Genomic DNA, 24,452 nt, shown 5'->3' with positions numbered 1-24,452 from the left:
TGATGAATTTTTTGTTCCAGTATTTGGAAATGAAGGTAAGTAGGTATGCATTTTAGTTTTTCAGAAAATTGCCACCAGGTGGAAGCAATGAGAGAAGGATCGGGCATTACACAAGAGTCACGGAGCTGCTGACACTTGATCTGTGCACGAAGGTTTTTCAGGCCTAAGCTGGGCAACTGTAGAGATAAACTGCTTTGGCTCTGACGACTTTGACTTTTGACTGAAATGGATGAAATGTCTCACTGCTCTTTTTCTGGTGGTGAAGAATATAAAAATCACTTCCAGCCTGGTGAGTGAAAGAAAGTGTGAGGCTGCATGTGACTGTGTAACAAGACACGCTGCTGTAAAAATATGGAAGACTGTGCCTCTTTCCTCATTCTCAGGTATATATGTGTGCTCCAAATGTGGCCACGAATTATTTTCAAGCATGTCGAAGTTTGAGCACTCTTCTCCGTGGCCGGCGTTTTCACAGACTATCCGTGAAGACAGTGTCTCAAAACACCCTGAAGCTTGGGGACCGATAAAGGTAGTAAACAACATTTGTTAGGAAGCTTCATATAATAAGCTGGACTAGATGTGATTTAACACTGTTACCAATCAGGTATAAGGTTTGACTTGCACAATCTGGATTAAAATACTTAGGTCTGTTGTGGGAAGTGTGGCAATGGACTGGGTCATGAGTTCTTGTATGATGGACCAAGAGAAGGCCTGTCACGCTTCTGAATCTTCAGCAGCTCACTTATGTTTATCCCTAAAGGTGACTATCAAGGGTTTCCTACATTGCACAGCTGGTTTCATACATTACACCCCCACTGTCCACCTGCAACCAGCTGTTGTTTCTTCTTTTCTCTAAACAGAAAAGGCTGATGGACAGAAAAGTGAGCAGTGAAAGACAAGAATTTTCCCTCCTGCTGATGTGTTCACAGCGAATGAAGTACTCAGGATAAAGTTTAATGGATCTCCTGGGCACTGATGAGAAAGTGGACACTAGGAAGAAAGGACTGGTATAAAAAGATCGTTCAACTGTGAGCATACAACACAAAAAATAGCTGCAGCTACAGGAAATAGCTCAAATTCAGCCACATTGTTTGAACTTTGCACTTTTTTTTTTAACTTGTCCCCTGGGCAAAGAGTGTCAGATGTTTATCAGCCACAGTCTCAGTTTAAATTAACCCACGTCTGGGAAAATGTGTTAATGACTGTGTACCAATGTCTAATTTGTGATTCCACCAGCTGATGGTGCTATATAGCCTAAATAAGCTTTGTTTTTCTGCATTATTAGTCACTCTATGATGTTACTGTATAAAAAAAACAAACAAACAAACAAAAAACCCTTTTGGTTTGATTGGTCCCAACCTCTAAAGCTCTCAGAGTTTCATGACTGGACTCATACAGTTAGAATCATAAGGAACTATCTTCATTCACACTGCGCTCAAGGAATGAGCCCTACATGTACTATAGTACCTGCCAAGTACCTCAAACACTGCACCAATTTGGCTTAGAGCATTGATACTGATTTAAAGTCATTTTAATTGTTAATTTACCTTACGGTTGTATGAAAGTATCACATTGTACATCAGTTCAATATATATTTATTGGCTACTTTCTTAGGTAAACAATGCTAATACTGTGTAGGATCTTCTTTTTCCTTCAGAACTCTTAATAAAGTGCTGGAAATATTCCTCAGAGATTTTAGTCCATTTTGACATGATAGAATCACACGGTTGCTCCAGGTTTGTTGGCTGCACATCCATGATGAGAATCCCGTTCCACCAGATCCCAAAGATGCTCTATTGGACTGAGATCAGCTGACTGTAGAGGCCAATGAGAACAATGAACTCACTGTCATGTCACGGCCTGAACTGTTGGTGCATGGAAGAATGGATCTGTGCTTTCATGGTAGTTTTTTTTTTCCCGGTCTTCTATTATCCAATTTTGATGAGTCTGTGGGAACTGTAGCCTTACTTTCCTGTTCTTAGCAGATTTCTCAGCTGCACATCATTTATGAGAATCCTGTTCCACCAGATCCCAATGATGGTCTATTGGACTGAGATCAGCTGACTGCGGAGGCCATCTGCGTAAAGTGTCCTATCCAATGTTTTTTTGGATAGGACGATTAGAAGCAACGATTAGAAGGTTGTTCCACTGTGGTCATAAAGGGATGGACATAGTCAGCAACGATAGTTGGGTAACTGGTGTTTAAAAGGTTCCCATTTGGTGCTAAAGGTCCCAAAGTGTGCCAAGAAAATATACCCCATTCTATTACACCCCATCACAAGACTGAAACGGTGACACAAGAAGGGATGGATCAATGCTTTCATGTTGTTTACATTAAATTCTGACTAAATGTTGAGACTGATCAGACCAGGCGACGTTTTTCCCGTCTTCTATTGTGGAGTTTTGTTGAAAGCCTCAGTTTCCTGTTCTTAGCTGACAGGAGTGGGGCTCTGTGTGGTCTTCTGCTGCTGTAGTCCATCTGAGTCAAAGTTGCATATTCAGAGATGCTTTTCTGCATACCTTGGTTGTAATGGGCACTTATGTGACTCACTGTTGCCTGCAACTGTTATCAGCTTCAAGCAGTCTGACCATTCTCCTGTACTGTCTGACATTAACAAGGCATTTTCACCCAGAGACCTGCTGCTAACTTGACATTTTTTCTACGTGTGTGGGAAAATCCCAGTAGATCAGCAGTTTCTGAAATACTCAGGCCTGTCTGGCACCAACGACCATACTACATTGAAAATCTCTTAAACTACCTTTCTTCCTCATTCAGAAGCTCAGTTTGAACTTGAACAGATCCTCTTCACCACGTCTACATGCCTAAACTGATTAGCTGGTGAGATATTTGTTTTAACAAGAGGTTGAACTGATGTACCTAACAAAGTGTCCAGTGACCTTGACCTTGATTAGTGTGAACTAAATGACTGGAGTAAATAGAGAAAAAAGTCTCTATCAGCTCTCTGCACTCAAATTATCCTCATTCTCTGTAGCCAGCAACAACAAAGCAATGCTGAACTTATCAGCAACTTTTCACAGATGTTGTTCATTCACTTTAAGTAATTGTAGTAAAAAGTAAGACGCTTCTACACAAATAAGGCCTGATTTTTTTTTCTAATGGAATTTCGGTGAGTTTTTTCTAAGATCCACTGATTGAGAGTGCTGTATATACCTGGACATCATGTCTCCATCGCACCGTGCTGTCTCCCTTTCAAGCCAGCAGCTTGTTTCCCGATCTAGATCCTGCAGTTATGGGGCGCTGAGCAGTAATACTCTGTTACAGACGTTAGGGGGTTGTGTGTGGGTTTTTTTTCCACTTGGTAAAGTTTTCTAAATATCTCAGTAAGCAGCAGTTCTTAGGCTGGTGGAGTGGTGGAATTTTAAACAAAGTGAGCATGTGGGTGTATATTCAACAGCTCTCATGCTGTTTAAGTGTCTAGGATGAGCAGGTGTGGAGCTGCTGATTTTCAAAGGCTGGTAGATCTAAGGGGGAGATGAAAGCTTCACTGTCAGACAGAGGATTAAGAACGGAAGTGCAAACATTCATAGATTGTGATGTTAAAGTATTTAAAGCATAGACTTCTTTGCTCGTTTTAGCTGTGCTGATGTTTTCTGCAGCTGCATTTCCCAAAAAAAGGAAAACAAAAGACTAGTGGAACATCTCACCTGGTCAAACATCTCCCATACAACCTGTAAGTAACATATACAGAAATGTTACTGGATAGAAAAAGAGCAACAGTCTTTCACTTGGAAAGACTGGGAGACGCTAATTTCTCAGCGTATTTTTCTGTGTGGAAGACGCAAGGCTGAATATAGGGTCGTGAACTCCAGTCCTTCAAGCAGCGCTACATTAAAAATGTATACAATTCCATAAAAGAAATCCCTGAATGGGAACACTGAAACCACAGTCAGTAAAGTTGTCACTGCATCCACAATCCAAGGTAAAAGTCTAGCACGCTTCTAATTGCCTTCTCTAAGCAAAAGCTAATTTTAGGTTTTAGATTTTTTAATGGTTCAAAACCACAAAACAGTCTTTTTGTAAATCCTGGTTTTTGATGCTTACCAGCGCATAGTTTAAAAGTTAGTATCTCTCATGGTGTTGTGGTACGTTAGTGCATCTGGATTTGGAGCAAGAGATGCTGCCATCTCTTGATAAATGATGTGTTTTTCATAGCAGGCCTTGATTATTTTAGCAGGAATTACATCCTAGATATATTAACAGCATAGTAAAGCAGTCTGGTTGCTAATGTGGCTTGCCTGCATTTGAGACCTGTCACCTACGGAAAATACATTTGGCAAACTATGAAACAAAAAACAGCAGCAGCTGGTCATCGTAGTTTCTCGTGGCCTTGTTAAAAGAAAATGTGATATGTACCACACAGCAGTAAATGTTCTCTGCAAGCCAGCTGCTGGCATCAAAAACTTGTTTAAACTTGTTTTTTTTAAAACCCAAAAAACCATAAACTAACATTTTAGGAAAGCACGATCAAAACAGCAGCTACAAATGTGCAGATATGATGTGATTTTGTCGGCTGTTTTTTGCTGTCAGAGCTTTGTCTAAAGTACTGCTCAGTTTTTCCACAGACTTTAAATCATCAGGCAGACTACACCGGGCCCAATCCCTCAAACTGTCAGCTCTAACCCTAATGTTGGCTCCAGTGTTTACCTCAAACTCTCATTAATTAACTAATACCTTCCATGTGACTGATTAGATGTTGCTCATTCTCTGTAATGTCAACATACAAGTGCACAGACTAAACTGTCCTCTGGGATGAGACAAAAATACAGAGATAAACCAGATGTGACAACGAGAGATGGAGAGGAAAAGGAAATTGCTCCAACCCCACCTCCAACAAAAAAACAAAACAAAAACAGGAGTACAATTAGCATTTGCTATCTGTGAGAACAGCCTTTCTGGCTGGCATCTGAGCACAGCTGTATGGCCAAAAGGAAGCAAACAGGAAGGAGGAAGTGACAATTCTCCGATAGAATCACAAGACAGACTTTATTTCCACTGACCTCTGTGTCTCATCCTGCTCGTAAACAAATGGGATCCTTAATTACATTAAACCACCACTGCTCCAAAGTCTTCCTCAGTTCCAAAGGCCAAGCCTCGAGGTTGGGCTAACCATATGTGTGTGTGCGCCAGTGACTCATTCACAGGACATCTTGCTTTAATTGTACCCTATATGAGGCTGTTGCTTAGATGTGGATGTTTACGGGCACTACACCTGCTTCTGTTTTGAGCCAAGCCAGACAAAAAAAGAAAAAAAGGGGAAAATAGAGCTTATTTTGCTTCCACACGCCATGGCCTTAGATTCAAGTTCATCAAGGTAGCAAAGCTCACTAAAACATCTGTCACCCAGTGGCTGCGCGTCTGCACACACCGCAAGCTGTGATCATTTTGCTGGAGGAATAAAGTGCCTGAATGCGTGACTGCAACTTAAATAAAGAGATATCCTTTCATCAGGGGGTAATATTTGCAGTATGTGAGCTAACCCACTATATGTCTCCATCCATACATACGTTGAGGGCCTGCCCTCCACATGTTTTAGGCATACATATGTTGGCCAAAACTCCATCTCCCTGCATAACGAATGAAAGAATAAACAAAGCTTTTATACGAGACACTGGTGGATGATTTCCGCTCTGGATCAAAGAAAGATGGAAACTTGAGGCGGTCCAGGTTGGGCATAGTTATCAGGTCAGCATGTGTTCGAAGGAGACAGGGCTTAAACCGAAATGAAAATCCTCTTTGCAAGGTAAACCGCACCTCAATGATGTGTGGTTTACTGGAACTCATGTTATGTGCTGTGGGTATACGAAAAAGCATATCTTGATGACTTATAAACATAGTAAAAGCAGGAAGATGAGTTATAAAACTACAGTTACTTTAAGGAGGAAACAATAGGCCACCTCACATTTCTGTTCTTTCTGTTCAAAATGCAGGAGACAAAAGCAGACAGAAAAGCCAAAGGAGCGCACTGCACAGCTTACAGCATGAGGGCTCTCAATGAAAATAAAATAAACAACACGTGAAATCTCAGTGGCTTCTGCCACTTTATTGTCATCTCTATCACATTCCTGTCTGTGAAAGCCGCCGACTTCAAAAACACGGCGAGGGTTTTTGAACATATACATGTTTGCAAACATCACTCAGCTGCTATCTGATCTGCTTTAGAGAGATAGCACCCTGAGAGAGCAGCGCAGGTTGGTCCTAAAAGCTTCAAAGGAATACTTGAGGTGTGTGGCACAGGTATTGTTTGCACAGATCAGGCTAGGGTGGTGGTGGGGGTCGTTATTTTCGGGGATGCTGGACCGACTGAGGGATAAAAGCGGAGGTTTAAGAGGAGAACAAGACTGGCTGATTGTGTGCCCACATGACAACTTTTATCCGGCCTTGATCAGAGACTATAGGGGGTTTGAAAGGCCTCAAAGGTGGGCACTGTAATCCAGGAAGGAACTTTGGGAAGGCTGTGCCCTCATGTCATGCAAATCTTTTTCCTTTTCCTGTTATTTTTCTATACGAGTTCAGCCTCACAGATCACCAAAATGGTCAAATGGGGTCAGGGAAATCTTTATCAAAGCGCTATCTGAATTTCCCAGAGGAACCCACCCGAGGGATTAATAAAGTTTTATCTTATCTTATCTTCAGGCTATGGAAATATGAGGAAGGTTTAGGATTTCAGTTGAAAAGCTCGCAGATATTCAGAACAGTGACAGACTGGGAAAATGCAGTGTTTTTGTCAGCGCATGCCAAGAAATGTCACAAGTCTTTGACGTCTAAGTAAATGACTGCACACTACAAACATCTTTTTAGACATTTAAATTGTGCTGCAGAGAAGAAAGCAATTACTTCAGCCTTTCTCTGGGTATCGTGCCACAGAGTCATTTTTTTTATTCACATCCCACCCCCTTACCCAGACTACACCCACCCAGTCAGTTAACCCGAACTCCCTGCAATTTGTAGCTGCTCATCCTCTATCATCTTCATTAACAATCTAAGCATGCTTCATGTGCCATCCAGATCATACTGTGCGACTTAAAGAAGACTGCGAGCATGTCGATGCACACCCCTTCCTTGTTTGAGCCTGCATTTTTCTCTTACCGTCTGTCTGTATTTGCATTGTATATACACTGTGTACTGTACACTCAGAAAAATTATGGTTCTTAAATGGTTCTTCAGATGTCTTCATGGTTCTTTAAAGAACCATCATACGTCAAAGAACCTTTTTATTTTGTGAATGGTTCTTCAGCTATTACAAATGGTTCTTTAAAGAACAAAAGGTTCTTCATCCTTAGCAATCTAAGTTTGATGGTGTAAATGGCATAAATATTTATTCACTATAACGAGGCTGTGAATTATACTGTGTGTTTTCTTTGTGTGCATATGTGTGCGAAGGGGGAGGGCGGGATACCTGGCAATTACCCTTTAAGAGAAGATGGTAGGAAACTGAATATTCAAATAAAAATTAGAAAAATTGCTTAAAAATATACTGGTGGCAGGGGTGGGGGGGGGGAAGCCTAAAGACCCTAACCCCCCCCCCCCCCCCCCCCCCCCCCACACACACACACACACCCCTAACCCCGCAAACCCATTATGAATATGGTGAGTTAACAAATAGTAGACACAATACACACATTCAAATACTGTACTTTAGTTTTAAATTTTAATAAAGCATTACTATTTTCTACTCCAAGGCATTACTTTTGAGATTATTATAGGTTTTTGAAAATATCGCATAATGATAATACTAGTTATTGTAAACTTTACAAACCACCCAGCAGTATGTAAAGTCAAATTATAAAATACAAGTAAATAACAATTGCAGAACAGAATGTCAGTGTAATGAACACACACTTCGTTTTGACAAAGCACACTGCTTAGGTAAATGATCTGAGTAGTTGTTCATCACTGAGCAATTTGTTAATATGTGTTTCGAGCCAAATAAATGACAGGGGGAGAGAGAGAGGACACGTCAAATGCACCTTTCAATTGTTTGCCAACTGCCAATATAACTGTAAGAAAGAAAGAAAGAAAGAAAGAAAGCGGACACGTCATACTAAAACCTCCCGGGAGCGGACGGAGGGGGTCAGTCGTTGGGATGCGCATGCGCAGACAGAGTGCGCGAGCGGCAGGCCTTGACCTTTCGGGGAAAAAAACTCTTTCTCACGGACGGTGACAGCGAACGGATAACAGTCTTCAGTACCTGCTGGACTTTGAAGCTCTGGATTCTGGGACTGTTGGAAAAGGTAAAACATTTTCATTAAAACCTTATTACTGTTTTGTTTTTGTTACTCATTGTAGCTTGCTGTTAATGTTGTGCTAACAGTAGCGATTAGCTAGATACGTTAGCCGTTGACGTCAGCGCAATTTAGTATCCGGTATACAGAAACTGTTTTCCTAACAAAACCACTGTTATAATTAAGTGAAGGTGCTCCCAGCTAATTTGAACCTTTGGCTTCTAAAATATGTGGTTCAATTGCGTGCTGCGTACATAACCTAATGTCAGCGAGACCGAAATTAAAATTTAATATATTGTTAAAGTCACTAAAATGGCGCCTGAAGCCTGTTGTGATGTGAGCTCTGTGTCTGCTCTAGAAACTCTGAAATTCTGTAGATCTGAGCCGTACTTTGAATTCTGTAAGAGCTGTATAAAATACAGCTATGCATAAGTGTTTTGAATGAATAATTAGATTAGATAACTCTTTATTGTCTAATCTAATTGTATAGAAATGTGAATAGAAATGAATAGAAATGTGACATGAGAAGGTGTGTCTTTGACTGTTCCTGCATAACTTATTTTCGGACTAGTTAACAAGTTATGCTCCGGTCATTTGATGTTTCCAAGATAGATGTTCTTTTGTAATATAGTTAAATTTTTTTGTATATTTCATTTATCCACCATCATACATCATACATCATACATACAAGCTAAGAAGAGGTCGTTATACTAACAAGAGGTATCAACGCTGGGCCAAAGTTCAGCACATGGTTAAAGTTTGTAATCCAGCCAGGGTGTAAATATCACTCAGCAGCCAGAGCTGAAGCAGGTAGCATCAACACATAAATCTACTCTACCCGGTTTAAATCACAAGAGCACCTCTGACCAAAAAGCTGTAGATTTTTCTTGTTTGCACAAATTAATCCAGATTCACATTGTGTTCACAGCTCCAACAAAATGAGGAAGAGGAGGGAGAGAAACACAATTAGGTTGAATTACAATTGGATGGAAGGCGAGGACAAGGAGAAGGAAGCTTAGGATGAGGAGGAAGAGAAGCAGCAGGTGCATCTTTAGGGATCCCTATGATGTCATTGAGGTTTGTTTCATTAACATGGTCCTCTCACAAAGAAAGATGACTTGTTTTAGTTCACCTACTTCCTGTATTAAATAGTGATGTGCAAAATGTTGTGAAAAACCATGGAGCAGGCATGTCAGCCATTGGTTTATGGACTTTGTATTTTGAAGCCTCAACATTTGCATTATTGCCGTTGCTATGTTGGGACCATATTAGGATGAGGGATCAGAATCTGGAGTCATGCACACTATTGTTTCATTTAGTGTGTATCCATAAGATTCGTACAGCAGATCCAAGTTGTGCCTTGAAAACAGGAAAGTCGTCTGCGTAGAGGAGAACTTTAATAGCAGGCTTGTACAAAGTGAGGCTTTGTGCACTCGTTTTGCTTCTGTCACCCTGTTTTGATGCAGAATTCACTTGAAATCAGGCAAGAGCTGGACTTATTTTTTATAATGTGTTCTTGTGAATTGATTGTGTATCGCATATGTTTGATTTGACTTTCTGCAAGACAGCAGTCGTCCGCTGGCCAAAAAAGTTTTCCAAATACCTCCACGTGATCTAACCTGGATTTAGAAAAGGATAGCAAAAAAAATCTGCACCTCCTGCTTCAGATGCAATTTGTGTTTCTGTGTTCAGAGGCAGCGGCGAGAGGGGAGACCTCGGCTCATCCAGCTGGAGAGCCTGACCAGGAGGAGTCGAACATTAACTCAGCTCTTCCAGGGCACCCTGCAGACTCGGCTGCTGGCATCGACGAGGGATGACGTGAACGCCAAACTGGAGTCCATCACAGGTCAACTGCAGGTATGCGAGTCAGACCTTCTGAGGAGGGTTTCACTTCTCTCTCTTCTTTATAATTGACTCTTTTCTCTCTCTTTCAGCTCCTTGTCTCAGAGTGGGAGGGATTTGAAGCACAAAGGGAGGAACTTGTCGTTTGGTTGGCTGATATGGATGTCCGCTTGAGTGAGGTTGACCAGCTAACAGGAAACACCAGTGAAAAACTGAAACAACTGCAGGTGTGGGCTTGTTTTGATATGACATATATTTGATATGAAACATACGTCAGAGACATTATCCTAAACTGGACTAACAAAGGACCATGAGTACAACATGAAACGTACATTACATAGCGTAAGGCTAAAGTTCATTGATCATTTTAATCATAAACTTGTTGTTGAAATATTTTTACTGAACATGCAAACATCTGCTGATGAAAATGTGTTGATTTATTGGTCTGTTATGAAGCTATTGCTATTTCTAATGTGTTTTATCACTTTCTGATGTTTTACTAATTAAACAATACATGTATTAATTGTTGTGTTATATATAAATACTATATCTACAGATATTTATTTATAGTATAGCAAATATATTTAATTATTACTGTTTAAAACACTAATATGTGACATGTATTAGTAGTGATGTTGTGCTGAAGGTTAAAATGCCTTTTTGTCTTTTGGTAACTACAAAATGACAATAAAACATTAATATATGTCTATGCTGTGCTCGTATTTATTTTACCCTACTCAAATTCAATTTATGATGCATTTTGTTTTGAAAGATTTAAAATGTTTTTTTTAAAGAACCATTTGAAGGACCTTTTTAAAAATGGTTCTTCAAAGAACCATTGTTTGAAAGGTTCTTTGTGGCACCAAAAAAGGTTCTTCTATGGCATCAGTCTAAAGAACCACTTTTGGTTCTTTAGACTGATGCCATGCATGAAAGACTTGTGAGGGAGAGGTGTTTGCAGGATAAATATTGCGGTTGGCCTTCGTGCATGTGTACAGAACAATTACATGCTTCATTGTTGTGACAAAAATGGGCCGAAACAGTTGCTATTTAGATAAATAGATAAGTATTTATTGTCATTGTCAGAGAACAATGAAATGAATGAAATATTTGCTACTAATTTAGCTTGAGAAGTCCCCAACAGCGGGGGGCAGAAATCTCATTGGATACTGTATGCCAGCAAGTACGCTTTTCCTGGAGGCTGCTGGCTTTTAGTTGCATAGTAACACTATAGGATGACACATCAAAATACCCTGACACACTGGAAACTGGCTTTGGTCTAATTGCTGCACTTTTGGGTGATTTACTTGCCTTCAGCCCCTTCAAAAACTACAGCAGAACAATTAGAAAGACAAGGAACTGTAATGACTCATAAGTTATCTCTGCTGTAGCTGATGATGATAATGCTGGCTGTCTATAAATCAAACGGTCATTTAATCTCTCCTAACTTTTTGTTTTTCTAAGAAATGAATCTTCATACTTTTATTTTTATTAGAAATAATAAAAGAGTCATTAGGGCAGGGACACAATTAAACAGACTTTTCCTAATCATGGACGTGAGCCCAGAGCAATCAGCAGGTGCACTCAGAGAAAACACAATATTCACACTCGATGTTAATCAGGTGGGTCAATCATCAGCCCGACTCCAGTGTAAAATCAGCAGATGAACTGTGATCAAGTGTGAAATATGAGTAAGAGCATGACAAATACTGGATTTTTGAGGGTGATACCAACATTGATTTTTTTTCAACAGTAAAAAACACCCATAACATTGAATGGAAAAAAATATTTTAAATTGATGTTGTTTAAGTTATTTACTCGAGGCTTGTGCTTTATATGCACTTGGTTGTTACAAAATATTATCATTTCATTCATTTTTATGAAGGCCATAACCAGGGCTTAGAAATTAGTGAGGAATTTTAATGAAGCGTGACTGAAATATTCAATTCAGTTTTATTCATATAGCATCAAATCACAACAACAGCTGTGTTTTATATTGTAAGGTAAAGACTTTTTATCTCAATACTTTAAACATTTACATCATGACTCAACCAGTCTGGAATTTTCAAGTTCAATACATTATAATTAATGAAGGAAACTGATAACAGATTTATTTACAGTTAAAAACATGAGGCACTCTGAGAGAGCAAAGCTCTGCCAAAGAGGCTCACGCTCTGGACAGTGTTTCCTTTTAAGGGAATAGTATTTTGTATTTACTGATTTTGTTCTCTTTGTTTGCAGTGTAGTAAAAACAGCACATTCTGACAGATTATAATGGGATATTTATAATCCACAGTTTTAATGATAAAAGGGAGTTTATGAAAGTTCAACCTTATTTGACCCTGAAGAGAGGTCAGAGGTCCAAAGTAACGTGACATTTAGAATCCCCATATATCATTACTCTACACCTCTACAAAGTTTTCTGAGAATTCATTCAAAAGTGTTTACAGACAGAATGACACACACACACAACCTCTGTGAGAAACATAATAAACTAGAGAGTGCATTTTCTGAAGAAACTACAGTGTGAATGCTGAAATCTGAATGTATGCACTGAAATGAATTAATTGCTGAATATTAAGGTAAAAATGTTGAATGAGTTTATTGCTAGCTAAAGGCCCAGCTGCTGTATTTCGCAGACAGAGAAAAAAAAGTGAGCTAACTTCACTCAGAGATGGAGAAAGATGGAGAAAGCACAGGAGAGGAAGAAGAGACTTCTTCCTCTCCTGTGCTATCTTTCTTATCCTTTGATTTATCTCAACTCGATTTATTTAATCTTTAGATTTAAAGGTAAGGACTGCTCAGTGGGATTTCATAAACTGGAAATTTAGAATTAATATTTACACTTAAATAAAGTATATATTTCCATTTACTAATATAATTTATTATTACATTAAAATGGCAACAGGTGAGTTAGGTTAGCATATAAATACATGGTAGAAATCCCAAAAGGGTGATTCTGTTCATCTGGACGTAGCATTTTCAATGGGAGAAACGCCTCCTGAACTGAATTGTCTCAGTTGATGGCCATGCGGTTGGCCTCCTGAACTGTTTCTTTGGACTGTTTTTCCTCCTCTTCTGAGTTTTCCTTCCTGGAGCTCCAGCACCCACCCAGGTTTGGTGGAAATGTTCTAATTTTAAGAGTTTGATTGCAAAAGAATAAACTGCTGATGTCCGCAGAAGTTTTTAACTTTGGTTGAAAGGACAAACTATGAAAAATAATAGACCTTTGAGGATTTGAGCATATGGCAAACATTATGCAAAGTTCCTCTTAATTGTAAAACACAAATCTGAGGATGTTGGAAGACATTTGTGGTTCTCATCAGCTTTGTGGCATGTAGATGCTCCTTTTATTAATATTCCTAAGTCCTGAAGAATACTCATAAACACTGAGGTCCTGCTATGTGCCAATGTGTATCTGGGCCATTACTAAACAAAGATGTGAAGCAATGTTAATAATTGTTGGTAACTTTTTTTCATTTCCAGGTTTCAGTTACTGTTGTTGATATGTTAAGAGTAAGAATAAGTTCAGATTCTCTTAAAAATAACAACACTAATATGTTAACAATTGTTGGACTTGTGGAGGTATTTTGAGAACCCTTATAAACATCTGAAGGAAAAATATTCTTTAATCATAGATGCAGACTCATGGAAAAAATATTGATTAATCATTTTATTTGATTTTGTAGAGTTAGAACAAACAGATTAGATTCTCAAAATCAGTCAGTTTCTTGGGGTCTGAAGCAACAACAGAACAGGGCTCTGAATTTTTGGAAGAAGCCCTTTTTTTTCTTCTTTTCCTCCTTTTTCTCCTTGATTTTAATGTTGTCAGACTTCTCTGAATTATTAGTGAAAGAGACAACTGGCTCAGACATGGATAGACATACAGAAGGGAGTTCCTCACTAGGAAGATCATCAGACGTTGCCAGACTTTCAGAAGCAGGGTCTTTAGTAGGAAGAACATCTGCCTTTGATGAACTTTCAATGAGAGGTTCTTTAGAGGGATGAACATCTGACTTTGGCAGACTTCCACAAGCGGGTTCTCCAGTGGGAAGAATATCAGCCATTGTTGAACTTTCAAAAAGAGGTTCGGAAGTAGGAAGAACATCTGACTTCAGAACACTTTCCCAAGCAGGTTCTTGAGGTTCTTTAGGAGGAACAACATCTGGCTTCAGCAGATTTTTACAAGCAGGTTCTTTAGTCGGAAGAACATCAGCCTTTGTTGAACTTTCAAAAGGAGGTTCGGAAGTAAGAAGAACATCTGACTTCAGAACACGTTCAGGATCAGGTTCGTGTGGTTCTTTAGTAGGAAGAATACCTGACTTCAGAACACTTTCACAAGCAGGTTCTTGTGGTTCTTTAGTAGGGAGAATATCTGACTTCAGAACACGTTCACGATCAGGTCCTTTTGGTTCTTTAGTAGGAAGAACATCTGACTTCAGCAGATTTTCATGAGCAGGTTCTTTAGTTGGAAGAACATCGGCCTTTGTTGAACTTTCAAAAAGAGGTTCGGAAGTAGGAAGAACATCTGACTTCAGAACACTTTCCCAAGCAGGTTCTTGTGGTTCTTTAGGAGGAACAACATCTGACATCAGCAGATTTTCATGAGCAGATTCTTTAGCTGGAAGAACATCAGCCTTTGTTGAACTTTTAGAAGGAGGTTTGTGAGTGGAAAAAACATCAGCAATTCGTGAACTTTCAACTGGAGGTTGGGAAGTGGGAAGAACATCTGACTTCAGCAGACCTTCAGGATGAGGTTCTTTAGTTGGAAGAACATCAGACACTACTGGACTTTCACAAGGGGGCTGGAAGATCTGGCATATGCTCGTCTTTGCTACATCAGAAATTGCCCTGAGTAGTCCTGGTGCAAAGTTTGCAATGTGGCTCAGCAGAATCTTTTCTGAATATTTCTCTCTGACTTCAGACAGGATACTTTGCACCATGTCATCTCTGATGGACCTTGAGAAGATGGCCTGGTTTTCCATTGTTAGGAGAGATTTGGACACTCGATCCAAAGTGGCCTTTGTCACACTGGTGGAGAGGATGCTCAATTTTTGGGAGGACATGTTCAGTAGGGGGTAAGAAGGAAGCTTCCAGAAGCCATGCAGGACATGGGGAACCACCTCTATCACCACGTCTGTTGCAGTGAACAGTTTGGAGGTTTGTGCGTCCTGCTGCCTCTCTTTAAGGAGGTCAATGTACTTCCTGACATTGCTGAGGAGCTTAGGTGTTCTGCAGAATAAAGTTATAAGAATGATCTTTTACACCTATTTAAAAAAAAATTAACAGAAATTTTGAAATACTGTAGCTGGACTGTTAATGATTTTATGTCAGAGGTGACTCACTGAAATTTAGGAGGTATGGCCTCTGGAAATTCCAGCAGCATCCGGGCTTGAAACTCGATGTCCCTCATTTTATTTATTGTGTTCACTGCCCACACCTGAAACAGAAAGCATGTTTACATTGCAGTTTTGTTGAGAGGTTATGTGATTGTAGTAAAAAAAAAAAAAGATCTCCAAATGACTAAAACTCTTGTGAGTTTTCTAGTCTTACCAGTTTCAGAAGAGGTTTGGCTTCTGTTTCTTCCAAACCCTCCAATTCAAACTCCCAAAGTCTTCAAAAGAAAACAAAAGAGAGGTTTTCTCTCAGCATTTACACTTCAGCACAAACAGTTTCAGGTGTGAGGTGGATGGTCTGTAGGTGTCACAGTAACTCACTGCTCTCTGACTGTCTCTTTGCTCCTCTCCACCATAAGATCTCCCATATCTTCTGCAGTGAGGCTTGATGGTATTTGGTTTTCCTTCTGAAGTCTGAGGAATTCCGTCATCATTGCAATCTAAAAATAAAAGGAGACATTTAATCAGCATCACTCCCAGGTCTTCAGAAATCACCTGACATTTTATCTCAGTTTTGGTTTGGATGGATCTGGGTCTTACCTGAGCCCTGTAACCTGGTAGATACCAGCAGATCTCCACAGCTGTGTTATATATGGGTGTGTTGAACAGCACCTGTAAAAGAAATAAGACATTACTCATTGTAACTTAAATTGATTCTCAGTTTGTCAGCTTTTTAAAACTACATCAAATTCTTCAAAAATGCAGTAAAAACAAAAAGTGTCACATACCCTGATGGGTTTGTAGATCCCTTTACTGGCTTCCATTAAAACGCTGCTGTTCTATCACAGTTGGGGAAGAAAAACTTTCCAAAACTCTTCAAAACTTGTGTAAGATCAAATGTAGATATGAAAATACTCCTAACTTGATGGTTTTTCTTGCACAGATGAGCTCTTTTTCAAGTCTGATGCAGATTTAAAAATGCACAATTCTAAAACAGTCACCATGGAAACATTTGATCCCTGCTTTATGTCATTAAATTAAAAGAAAACACTCTATTTTACACTACATTACACTATATGTTGTTCATTATATAAGTAAATAAGGGTAGGCTACAGCCGTCCTTAGGTCACTCCTGTGAAAAGATGCATACAAACTGGTGAATCAGAAAAGAAAGAAAGCCAACCTGCAGCATTATGTCCTTTTATGTTATTTCAATTCAATTCAGTTTTATTGATACAGCACCAAATCACAACAATAGTCGGCTCAAGGCGCTTTACTTTGTAAGGTAGACTCTAAAATAATATACACAAGGAGAAAAACCCAACAATCATATGACCCCCTATGAGCAAGCACTTTGGCGACAGTGGGAAGGAAAAACTCCCTTTTAACAGGGAGGAAGCGCCGGCAGTAACAGGCTCAGTGAGGGGCGGCCATCTGCCAGGAGTGGTTGGGGTGTATACATATGGGGTTGCATAGAAATTGTAAACCCTTTACTCCCCACAGACCCCAGATGGGTGGTCGTAATAGTCAAAATTGCTCCTTTGGTCATGCTAATTGCTAACTTCTGTGCAGAAAATGTTCAGAGGTGCCTAAGCTCTTCATTCCACTCGACTCAATCAGAAACCTATAATCTACAGCATACATCATTCTCGGCCTCAGTCACTTGTATAGTATTTGACATTTTTCAGATGACTTTTTCACCAAAGATCAACAAGTAGAGACAGTGAGAGGCAAAAGAGGTGTTTCTGTGAGCTTGTGTGCAGTGATAGCTGCATCAACAGTTTGACAGTTTTTTAAAATTGTGGGGTTTTTTCTCCCTTTTTCAAGCAGTATGTTAGATGGGTACAGTGATGATACACAGATCAGGCATAACATTCTGACCACTGACAGGTGAAGTGAATAACGCTGATTATCTCTTCATCGTGGCACCTGTTAGTGAGTGGGATATATCAGGGAGCGAGTGAACATTTTGTCTTCAAAGTTGACGTGTTAGAAGCAGGAAAAATTGCCAAGTGTGAGGATTTGAGCAAATTGACAAAGGCCAGAATGTCAAACTCACAAAAGTGGTTCAAGAAATCCAGAACTAGACAATGGAGCAATGAAAAAAGGTGGCCTGGTCTGATGACTCAAATTGTCTTTTACATCATTTGGATGGCATTCAGGTGTGTCACTTAACCTGGGGAACACCTTGCACCTGAATGCACTATGAGGAGAAGGGTAGCCAGTGGAAGCAGTATGATGCTTTGGGTAATATTCTGCTGGAAAACCTTGGGTCCTGCCATCCATGTAATCATATTTTGACACATACCACCTACCTAAGCAAACCATGTTCTCCCTTTCATTGAAACAGTACTCTCTGATGGCTGTGGACTCTTTCAGCATGATATTGCACGCTGCCACAAAACGAAAATGGTTCAGGAATGGTTTGAGGAGCACAACATTGAGTTTGAGGTGTTGACTTGGCCTGTAAATTTGCCAGATCTCAATCCAATCGGACATCTGTGGGATGCATGGTGGCCCCACCTCGCGACTTAAAGGACTTAAAGGATCTGTTGCTAACATCTTGGTCCCAGATACCACAGCACACCTTCAGGGGTCTGGTGGAGTCCATGCCTCCATGGAACAGGGATGTTTTAGCAGCAAAAGGGGGACCGACACAATATTAGGCAGGTGGTCATAATGTTATGCCCGATTGGTGTAAATCATTAAGAGGCAGTTTACGGCCTGTAAGTTTAGCTTAACATAAAGCCATAAAGCAAACATGAGGATGTTTCTGATTAGCACAGAGAAAATCAAGCAAATCATGTTTTTCAAATCTATATGAAAACCAGAATGCAAAAGTACAGTTTTTCTAAGGGTTCATGCACCAGATAGGTACTTACTGCCAGGGAGGAGCAACGTCTGACAAAGAAGTAACTCAGCACATAAACCGCAGGAAAATAGCAAATTATTGTTTTTACATCGCACTGCTTCAATAGGACACAAGTGGGATATAATGCGTGAGCTTTGGAGCTTAAGTTTGGAGAAAAAGAGCCGTCTTCCAAGTTAGCTTCACCTTAAGTGTACAAACATGAGAATTATATGGATCTTCTTATTTAACTCACCATCAGGAAACAAAGGACATTCCTCAAAATACTGTTTCTCTAAAGCACATGTGAACTCTGTAACACTGTACCCAAAAGAAGAATAATGATTGTATTGTGTACTATATCTGTGTGATTATATCTGTGTGTATTGTATTTATATGTGTGTGTGTGGATGTGTGTGTTTATTTGTATGATCATATCTGTCCCCATGTATGGGGGGGAATTCCATACCTCCATCATAAACCCTTCAGCACATATTGTGAAACACACACACACACACACACACACACCTGGTTCCTTAATTACTCTTAGATTAATATGTCTTCACCTTCGGCACCCACACCCGCAAACTTTCATTTACTTCCATTTACTTCTGTGCCAGAAGAGCACACATCCCCATCAACTCCTGTGAGCTATTCTGCAGTAATTGCTCCTCTTAGTCCTTCAGCACTCTCCCTATTGGCTTGTCAGTGCCCTGGATTTTTGCAGAGAACACCGTGTTATGCCAATATTAACGACACTGACGACAGAGAGCAGTCTGCGTTTTTTTCCCTTATGTATCTTTAACAATGATTGGAGGAAGCGAATGATTGCTCAGTCAAGAAAACAGAATCCAAATTCTTTTAAAATTTTATTTTGGGGGAGTTCACAGAAGAAAAAAAATTCTTTTGGACCAGCAAGCTCTGTTGTGTCCCCAAAAATCACAGGCCTCAAAACCTAAAGTGAGTCCAGATGAGAGCTGAAGGCAGAAGTAGAAGAAGGAGAAGGTCTGCGTGTGCGTGACTTTATGTGTGTTGGTGTAGAGGGGGTTTAAAAAGAAGAGGTCAGAGTCTCAGAATACATTCCCACAGGAATGAGGCTAACAGACAACCCGATGTGATTATCAGCTTTAGAACAAAGTGAGGGTGTGGCGGTGTCGGTTTGACTAAAGAGAGCAGATATGCAGATTTTTTCATGACTCCAATGCAAAATGATAAATGCGTTGATGGGCAAAAGTTGAATTTACAACTAAGATTAAAGACATAACTTTTTTAATATAACCTTTAAAAAAAACCACTCAGATAGCCAAAGTATAAAACTGAAAATTCACTTCGTTTGTACAAGAAAGTGAAATTTTGGGGCTGCAACATAGATTTTGGTGACTTTGGACACACCCAAGCTGTATCCCCTCCTTTTTTTTTATCCTTTTGCTTTAAAATATGCAAGTTGAATGCATGCATTAGCACAAGATAACTGAAAAGATAATGCAGACATGTGTATGTTCAAGCAATAATAACATTATCAAATGCTGGATTCAGATGAGCCAAACAAGTCAATCTTTAAAGTGAAAAATCCAATTTTTCACACCTCATCTATCTCCCACAAGGTCTGATAGGTCACATCTTTGGCACACTCTTGTCGCCCTTGGCCAGAACAACCATCAGCACCTTAGCTGATGGTTTGCTTGTTTGAGTCACACACAATTTCACATTCCAGTGAAACGCAGACAGAGCCCACGGGGGTGGAAGCCTATCTCCTGTTTCTGCAGCATAAAAACAGTTTGGCACACGTGCTCGCTCTCCCTCTGGCCTGCAGGATCGCACAGGACAGGTGAGACCTGACTCAACTGTGAGGCAATGGACAGAAGACTTCTTTTTTCTCCCCCCTCCCTTTTCATTTTGAGGCTGACAGTTCTCTTTTTCTCACAGCCGCGGTGACAGATTGGAATTTGGAAAACATGGGAAACTCCAGAAAAAGGGGGAAGACAAACTGCTTTGGTTTTTGCAGCAGTAATTACAGTCAGTTAACACCCGCCTGATGACTGTTTGTGTTTTTATTTACAGACACATATTTACAGACTTGTTACACATGGGGCATTCGTTTCAGTTGCTCGTTCGCATCTTTTTTCCCACCCTTTTAATTGTTTTGGACCAGCCGAGCGATTGTGAAAATGGACGAGCGCCTCCATTTGGGTGGCGGTTCTGGCCCGGTAACAGTAGCACAGTGTTCAACCCAAGTGTCCGTGTCAGTGAACTGCACTGATGGAAAGAAAGTTGTTTTTCACGCAGTGGGCGGAAATAGATGGTGACAGTGACACATAAAAGGCAGGGCTGAGGTTTAGAGCTGACGTCATGGCAATCAACATTTAGGAGGACTGGGCCTTTCAGTGAAAGGAAGCCACACAGAGCAGCCCACAAGCATTTCACTAACAGTCTGAGACCGGGTACCGCAAGCTGTACATGAGCGTGCAGACAGGGAACAATAGGGCTCCACAGGCGTGTGGTTATATGTAGTATAAAAGCGTGAAGTTATAAAAGTCTTCGTGCATGCCAGTGCACTGCTTCACCTTTGCAGCTCTGTCAGATTTGGAGCCACATGACTTACTGAATCCCCCAAACTGAGCTCGAAGGCATGAAACTCTATACTCCGTCTCTTTTTTAACATCTCTTTTTAAACTTTCTCTCTCTCACACACACACAGCTCCTGTCACACAGGCAAAAACACATATAGGCACCCTTCACATCCCCGTCTCCCTGCTCCTCCGCCCTTCCTCACACACCCAATATCACTTAAGAGCCAACCACCAGATCCCATTTTTCACCGCAGAGCTGCGGATTAGAAAAGAAGGCATTTCCCAAATGGTCTGCGGCTTATGTGATGACATGATTGTTATTCAGTTTAATTCCCTCCGTTCTCTTTAGATTCCTGCTCCCCTGATTCTGGTGCTACAATAAAGCACAGAAAGTAAATAAGAGTTAAAAAAAAAGAAAGAAAGAAGAAAACACGAGGCTCCTGTAGGGACATGCTTCCTCGAAAGGCATTTTAGATTAAATTGTCAAGATGAAAGACGTATAGAAAATTGTTATGTGCAGCTGGTTTCCAGTCGGGGAAGGCTTTTGTGCATTTTTGTTTATGCAAAACATGTCCATAGACTTATACGTGCATAACTGCTACGTAATTGAAGCTCCTGGTTTTGGGGTATTGCCCAGATTTAACTCCAGTGAAGTCAGAATGAACGCCAGCGAACTCTCCCTCAGCTATAAATTATTCCCATGTTGAACTCGAGGAATGATGTGAGCCTAGCGCTGTCTAATGCTTCCAAGGCTGTTCAAAGTCTTGCATAATCTCCGAACATCTCTCCTCTCAGATCTTTACTACATTGATCCATTTAGTGATGTCTCTATAAAGTTGCAGAGCAAGTCTGGGACTCCGAAGGTCCCGCTGGAGGCAAAACAAAGAAGAAAAGTTTGATACACCTGCATGAAGGTGGCGGGACACGAGGGATGGTGGGTAGGAGGAGAAGAGGAAGCTGTGGGGGCAGAAAAAAGTGTGCGGCTGGAGAGATCAGAGTGATTTTGTTCAGTCCTCCATCTCCTCCTTCATGCTATCCATCAGTCATTCTCACTGAGGTTGCTTACATTTGCAGATAAAAGTTAGGAAGGTGGGGCCTCGCAGCTGCTTTGTTGTGGGCCTTTGAATTCATCCTCACTGCCTGAGGGATCCACCACTGAGCATATTGCATGTAGGAAATAGTGTGCATGGCATCTGTTGTTGCTTCAAAGAGAGATTCAGGCACAACGTGCACATTACGAGCATAAAACTTGCTTTTTGACAAGAAATCTAGGCGAAAAGCGAACATTCATCAGAATCAGAGGGGGACGCTCTTTTGTCCGTATATACTACTTTGCAGTTAACTACTACAAAATGTCTTGCTGATATTCATTCCACACACACACACACACACGGTTCAGGCTCCATTTATAGGAAAATACAGCCTTGCCTCTGCACTGCTTGATGAGTATCTCCTGGTTTCAAACATCTGCCATGATGGTTTTAAGGCGGGGACTCCAAACTCATTTTATATTGTGGGCCACATACAGCCCACTTTGATCTTAAGTGACCAGTCAAACTCTTCTTTTTGATACTGTAAAATTTAATCACACATTTAATCCCTGGGATATTTTAACATAAAAAAAGCGCAATTTTAACAAAACACCTCAATTTTCTTCATGATAAAGAAATGCTGCTTTGGGCCTAAAATTTTTGTCCTTTGTTTTGGAAGGGGGCGATTTACGGTGAACCTACTGTAAATATCATACATACATTTCTATAGTACATAGTGAAAAAACTGGAACTTTCTTTCATTTAACGGTTTATCTTTTAATTATTTACTTTGGTGTAGTATGAACGGACATGGAGGAGGTCTTTATCAATGTGAAAAGCTGACAAACTTATGAAAATAAAGTTAAAAATCTCAAATGTATGCCCTTCTTCACATTTCCAAAGCCATCCACTGGGCAGGATTGGAGTCTTTGGCAGGCCACTCTGGCCTCAGGGCCTAATGTTTGACACCCCTGCTTTAAGAGTTCTGGTGGGTTTTGCAAATGGGCGACAGCTTCTTCCTCACACTGGAAATTACACAACGAGAGTGGAACATTCAGCTTTTTGCTGTGCGGGATTTGTAATTTGCTGTAATGGCTGACACATGTACGCGCCATCGGCAGGCTTCCGGCTATGGAAATCTCTATCTGTGGTGCACACAGGGATGCGGCGCCAGCACGCACCTGCAGGCACAGCGGTGGGAAATATAGTCTGGACTGCACACATGCATACATAAAAACGTGAGCACACAGAGATAGAGAGGAGCATACAGGCAAACACACCCACAGATTGATATACTGTATTATCCGACCTCAATCCTATATACACAGATGCAGCTCACGACTTGTATATCACATTTGTTTCTTCAACACTGCTGCTGCCTGTTTGTTTCTTTAATCTCACTGTTTATATTTCTGCGTCCAAACCTGCCAGTATAACTCCAGCTAGGGCAATTAGCATGAGGGAAAAGCAAATAAAACGTCTGATGAAAGCAAAGCCCGGACCCTGACCTCACTCTGACTGAATGTGGCACTACAGCCAGCGGACGGTCATTTCCAAAAGCTGTGAATTCCTCGATGCCAAGCTGGCCTCTTTTGCAGTGGATTTACAATGGCTGTTTGTGTGTCAAAACATATCATTATTCTATATTTGCCTGGGTCATGTACGAATCCACAGAGACCTTTGTTTCAGCAGACGGCGGAAACTGCAGTCACGGGCTCTGCAATTCTTAACTTTGAAAGCTTTTCCTTAAAGGAAAAGTTAGACACTGCGGGACAGAGCTATTAAGAGACTGTCAAGACTTAGATGAAAAGATTGATACCACTCTCCTATCAGGATGCTAAGAATACCAATCAGCTAACTTGGCGCAAAGACTGAAAATGGGGGGGGGGAGAATCTGAAAAGTCACAAAATTCACCCAGGATCTACAGAGATCACGTTATGTGTCACTTCTGTAGTCTGCACAGAAACTGTAGAAGTAAAAAGTGTAAAAACACATTTTTATTTGCACTTTGGAGCGAAACATAGAGCGTCTGCTGTTTTTAGCCTCGCACTTCACACCCTACAACCGCTGACACTCTCTTGCCATTTTTGATTTTCTATACACACCAAAAACAATATGTTAATAAGCCAGCTCCTTCTGTTACCTTTAAACACAACTGGCAAGATGTTTCACTTGTACAGAAATCAAAAGAGCGCATTTTCAAAAATGCCAAACTCTGTTTTCTCTGAGGATGTTAAAGAACGAAGGTGAATGATAATAAAAAGCATAAAATTCTCAATTAGTCAGTGCAGTGCCAAGTGGATTTACTATCTCTGTCTGCTCCAGGGCTGACTGTGTCACAGACAGATTATCCCCCCCCCCCCCCATCCTCTCATCCGTTCAAACAGCCGGTGTGTTAATCAGGTTCAAAGTCTGAATTCATCTCGTTGCCTGAAGAAACTCTATATCTGCTCCAGCTCGGAGTCAGGGGAATGTCCCAGAGCCAATCCTTCCTGCTCACCCCCAAAGATGACACACTCAGTCTCAGATACTGTATTTATGGGAAGAGGGTGCAAGAGAGATATGGGTTGCAGGTACCCCCTC

General features: G+C 40.6%; 1 protein-coding gene and 1 pseudogene across 1 annotated transcript; one reads left to right on the top strand and one right to left on the bottom strand.

The window, feature by feature from the left end:
• The first annotated feature begins 65 nt into the window (after positions 1–65).
• On the top strand, positions 66–1,681 carry LOC146388651 (methionine-R-sulfoxide reductase B1-A-like; annotated as a pseudogene).
• Positions 1,682–13,779: 12,098 nt separating this feature from the next.
• Positions 13,780–16,644, bottom strand: LOC146388650 (uncharacterized). Its single transcript, XM_084924778.1, has 6 exons — positions 16,208–16,644; positions 16,020–16,091; positions 15,801–15,919; positions 15,637–15,697; positions 15,429–15,523; positions 13,780–15,315 (listed from the first exon to the last, which is right to left on the bottom strand). Exons 1-6 carry the CDS (start codon positions 16,241–16,243, stop codon positions 13,803–13,805), a joined length of 1,896 nt encoding a protein of 631 aa, XP_084780904.1. The 5' UTR covers positions 16,244–16,644; the 3' UTR covers positions 13,780–13,802.
• Between the last annotated feature and the right edge of the window lie 7,808 nt (positions 16,645–24,452).

The sequence above is a fragment of the Perissodus microlepis genome, chromosome 4 (assembly GCF_051167445.1).
Source record: "Perissodus microlepis isolate ML-2025 ecotype Zambia chromosome 4, ASM5116744v1, whole genome shotgun sequence".
Classification (NCBI taxonomy): Eukaryota; Metazoa; Chordata; class Actinopteri; order Cichliformes; family Cichlidae; genus Perissodus; species Perissodus microlepis.
Note: the sequence above shows the minus strand (reverse complement) of the source record. Positions and strands in the feature narration are given on the sequence as shown.

Coding starts and splice junctions, on each gene's coding strand:
- LOC146388650 (XM_084924778.1), bottom strand. CDS start 16,243: ATGGAAGCCAGTAAAGGGATCTACAAACCCATCAGG. Junction 16,092..16,207: donor GGATCTACAAACCCATCAGG/GTATGTGACACT, acceptor TTTCTTTTACAG/GTGCTGTTCAACACACCCAT. Junction 15,316..15,428: donor GCCATACCTCCTAAATTTCA/GTGAGTCACCTC, acceptor TTTATTCTGCAG/AACACCTAAGCTCCTCAGCA.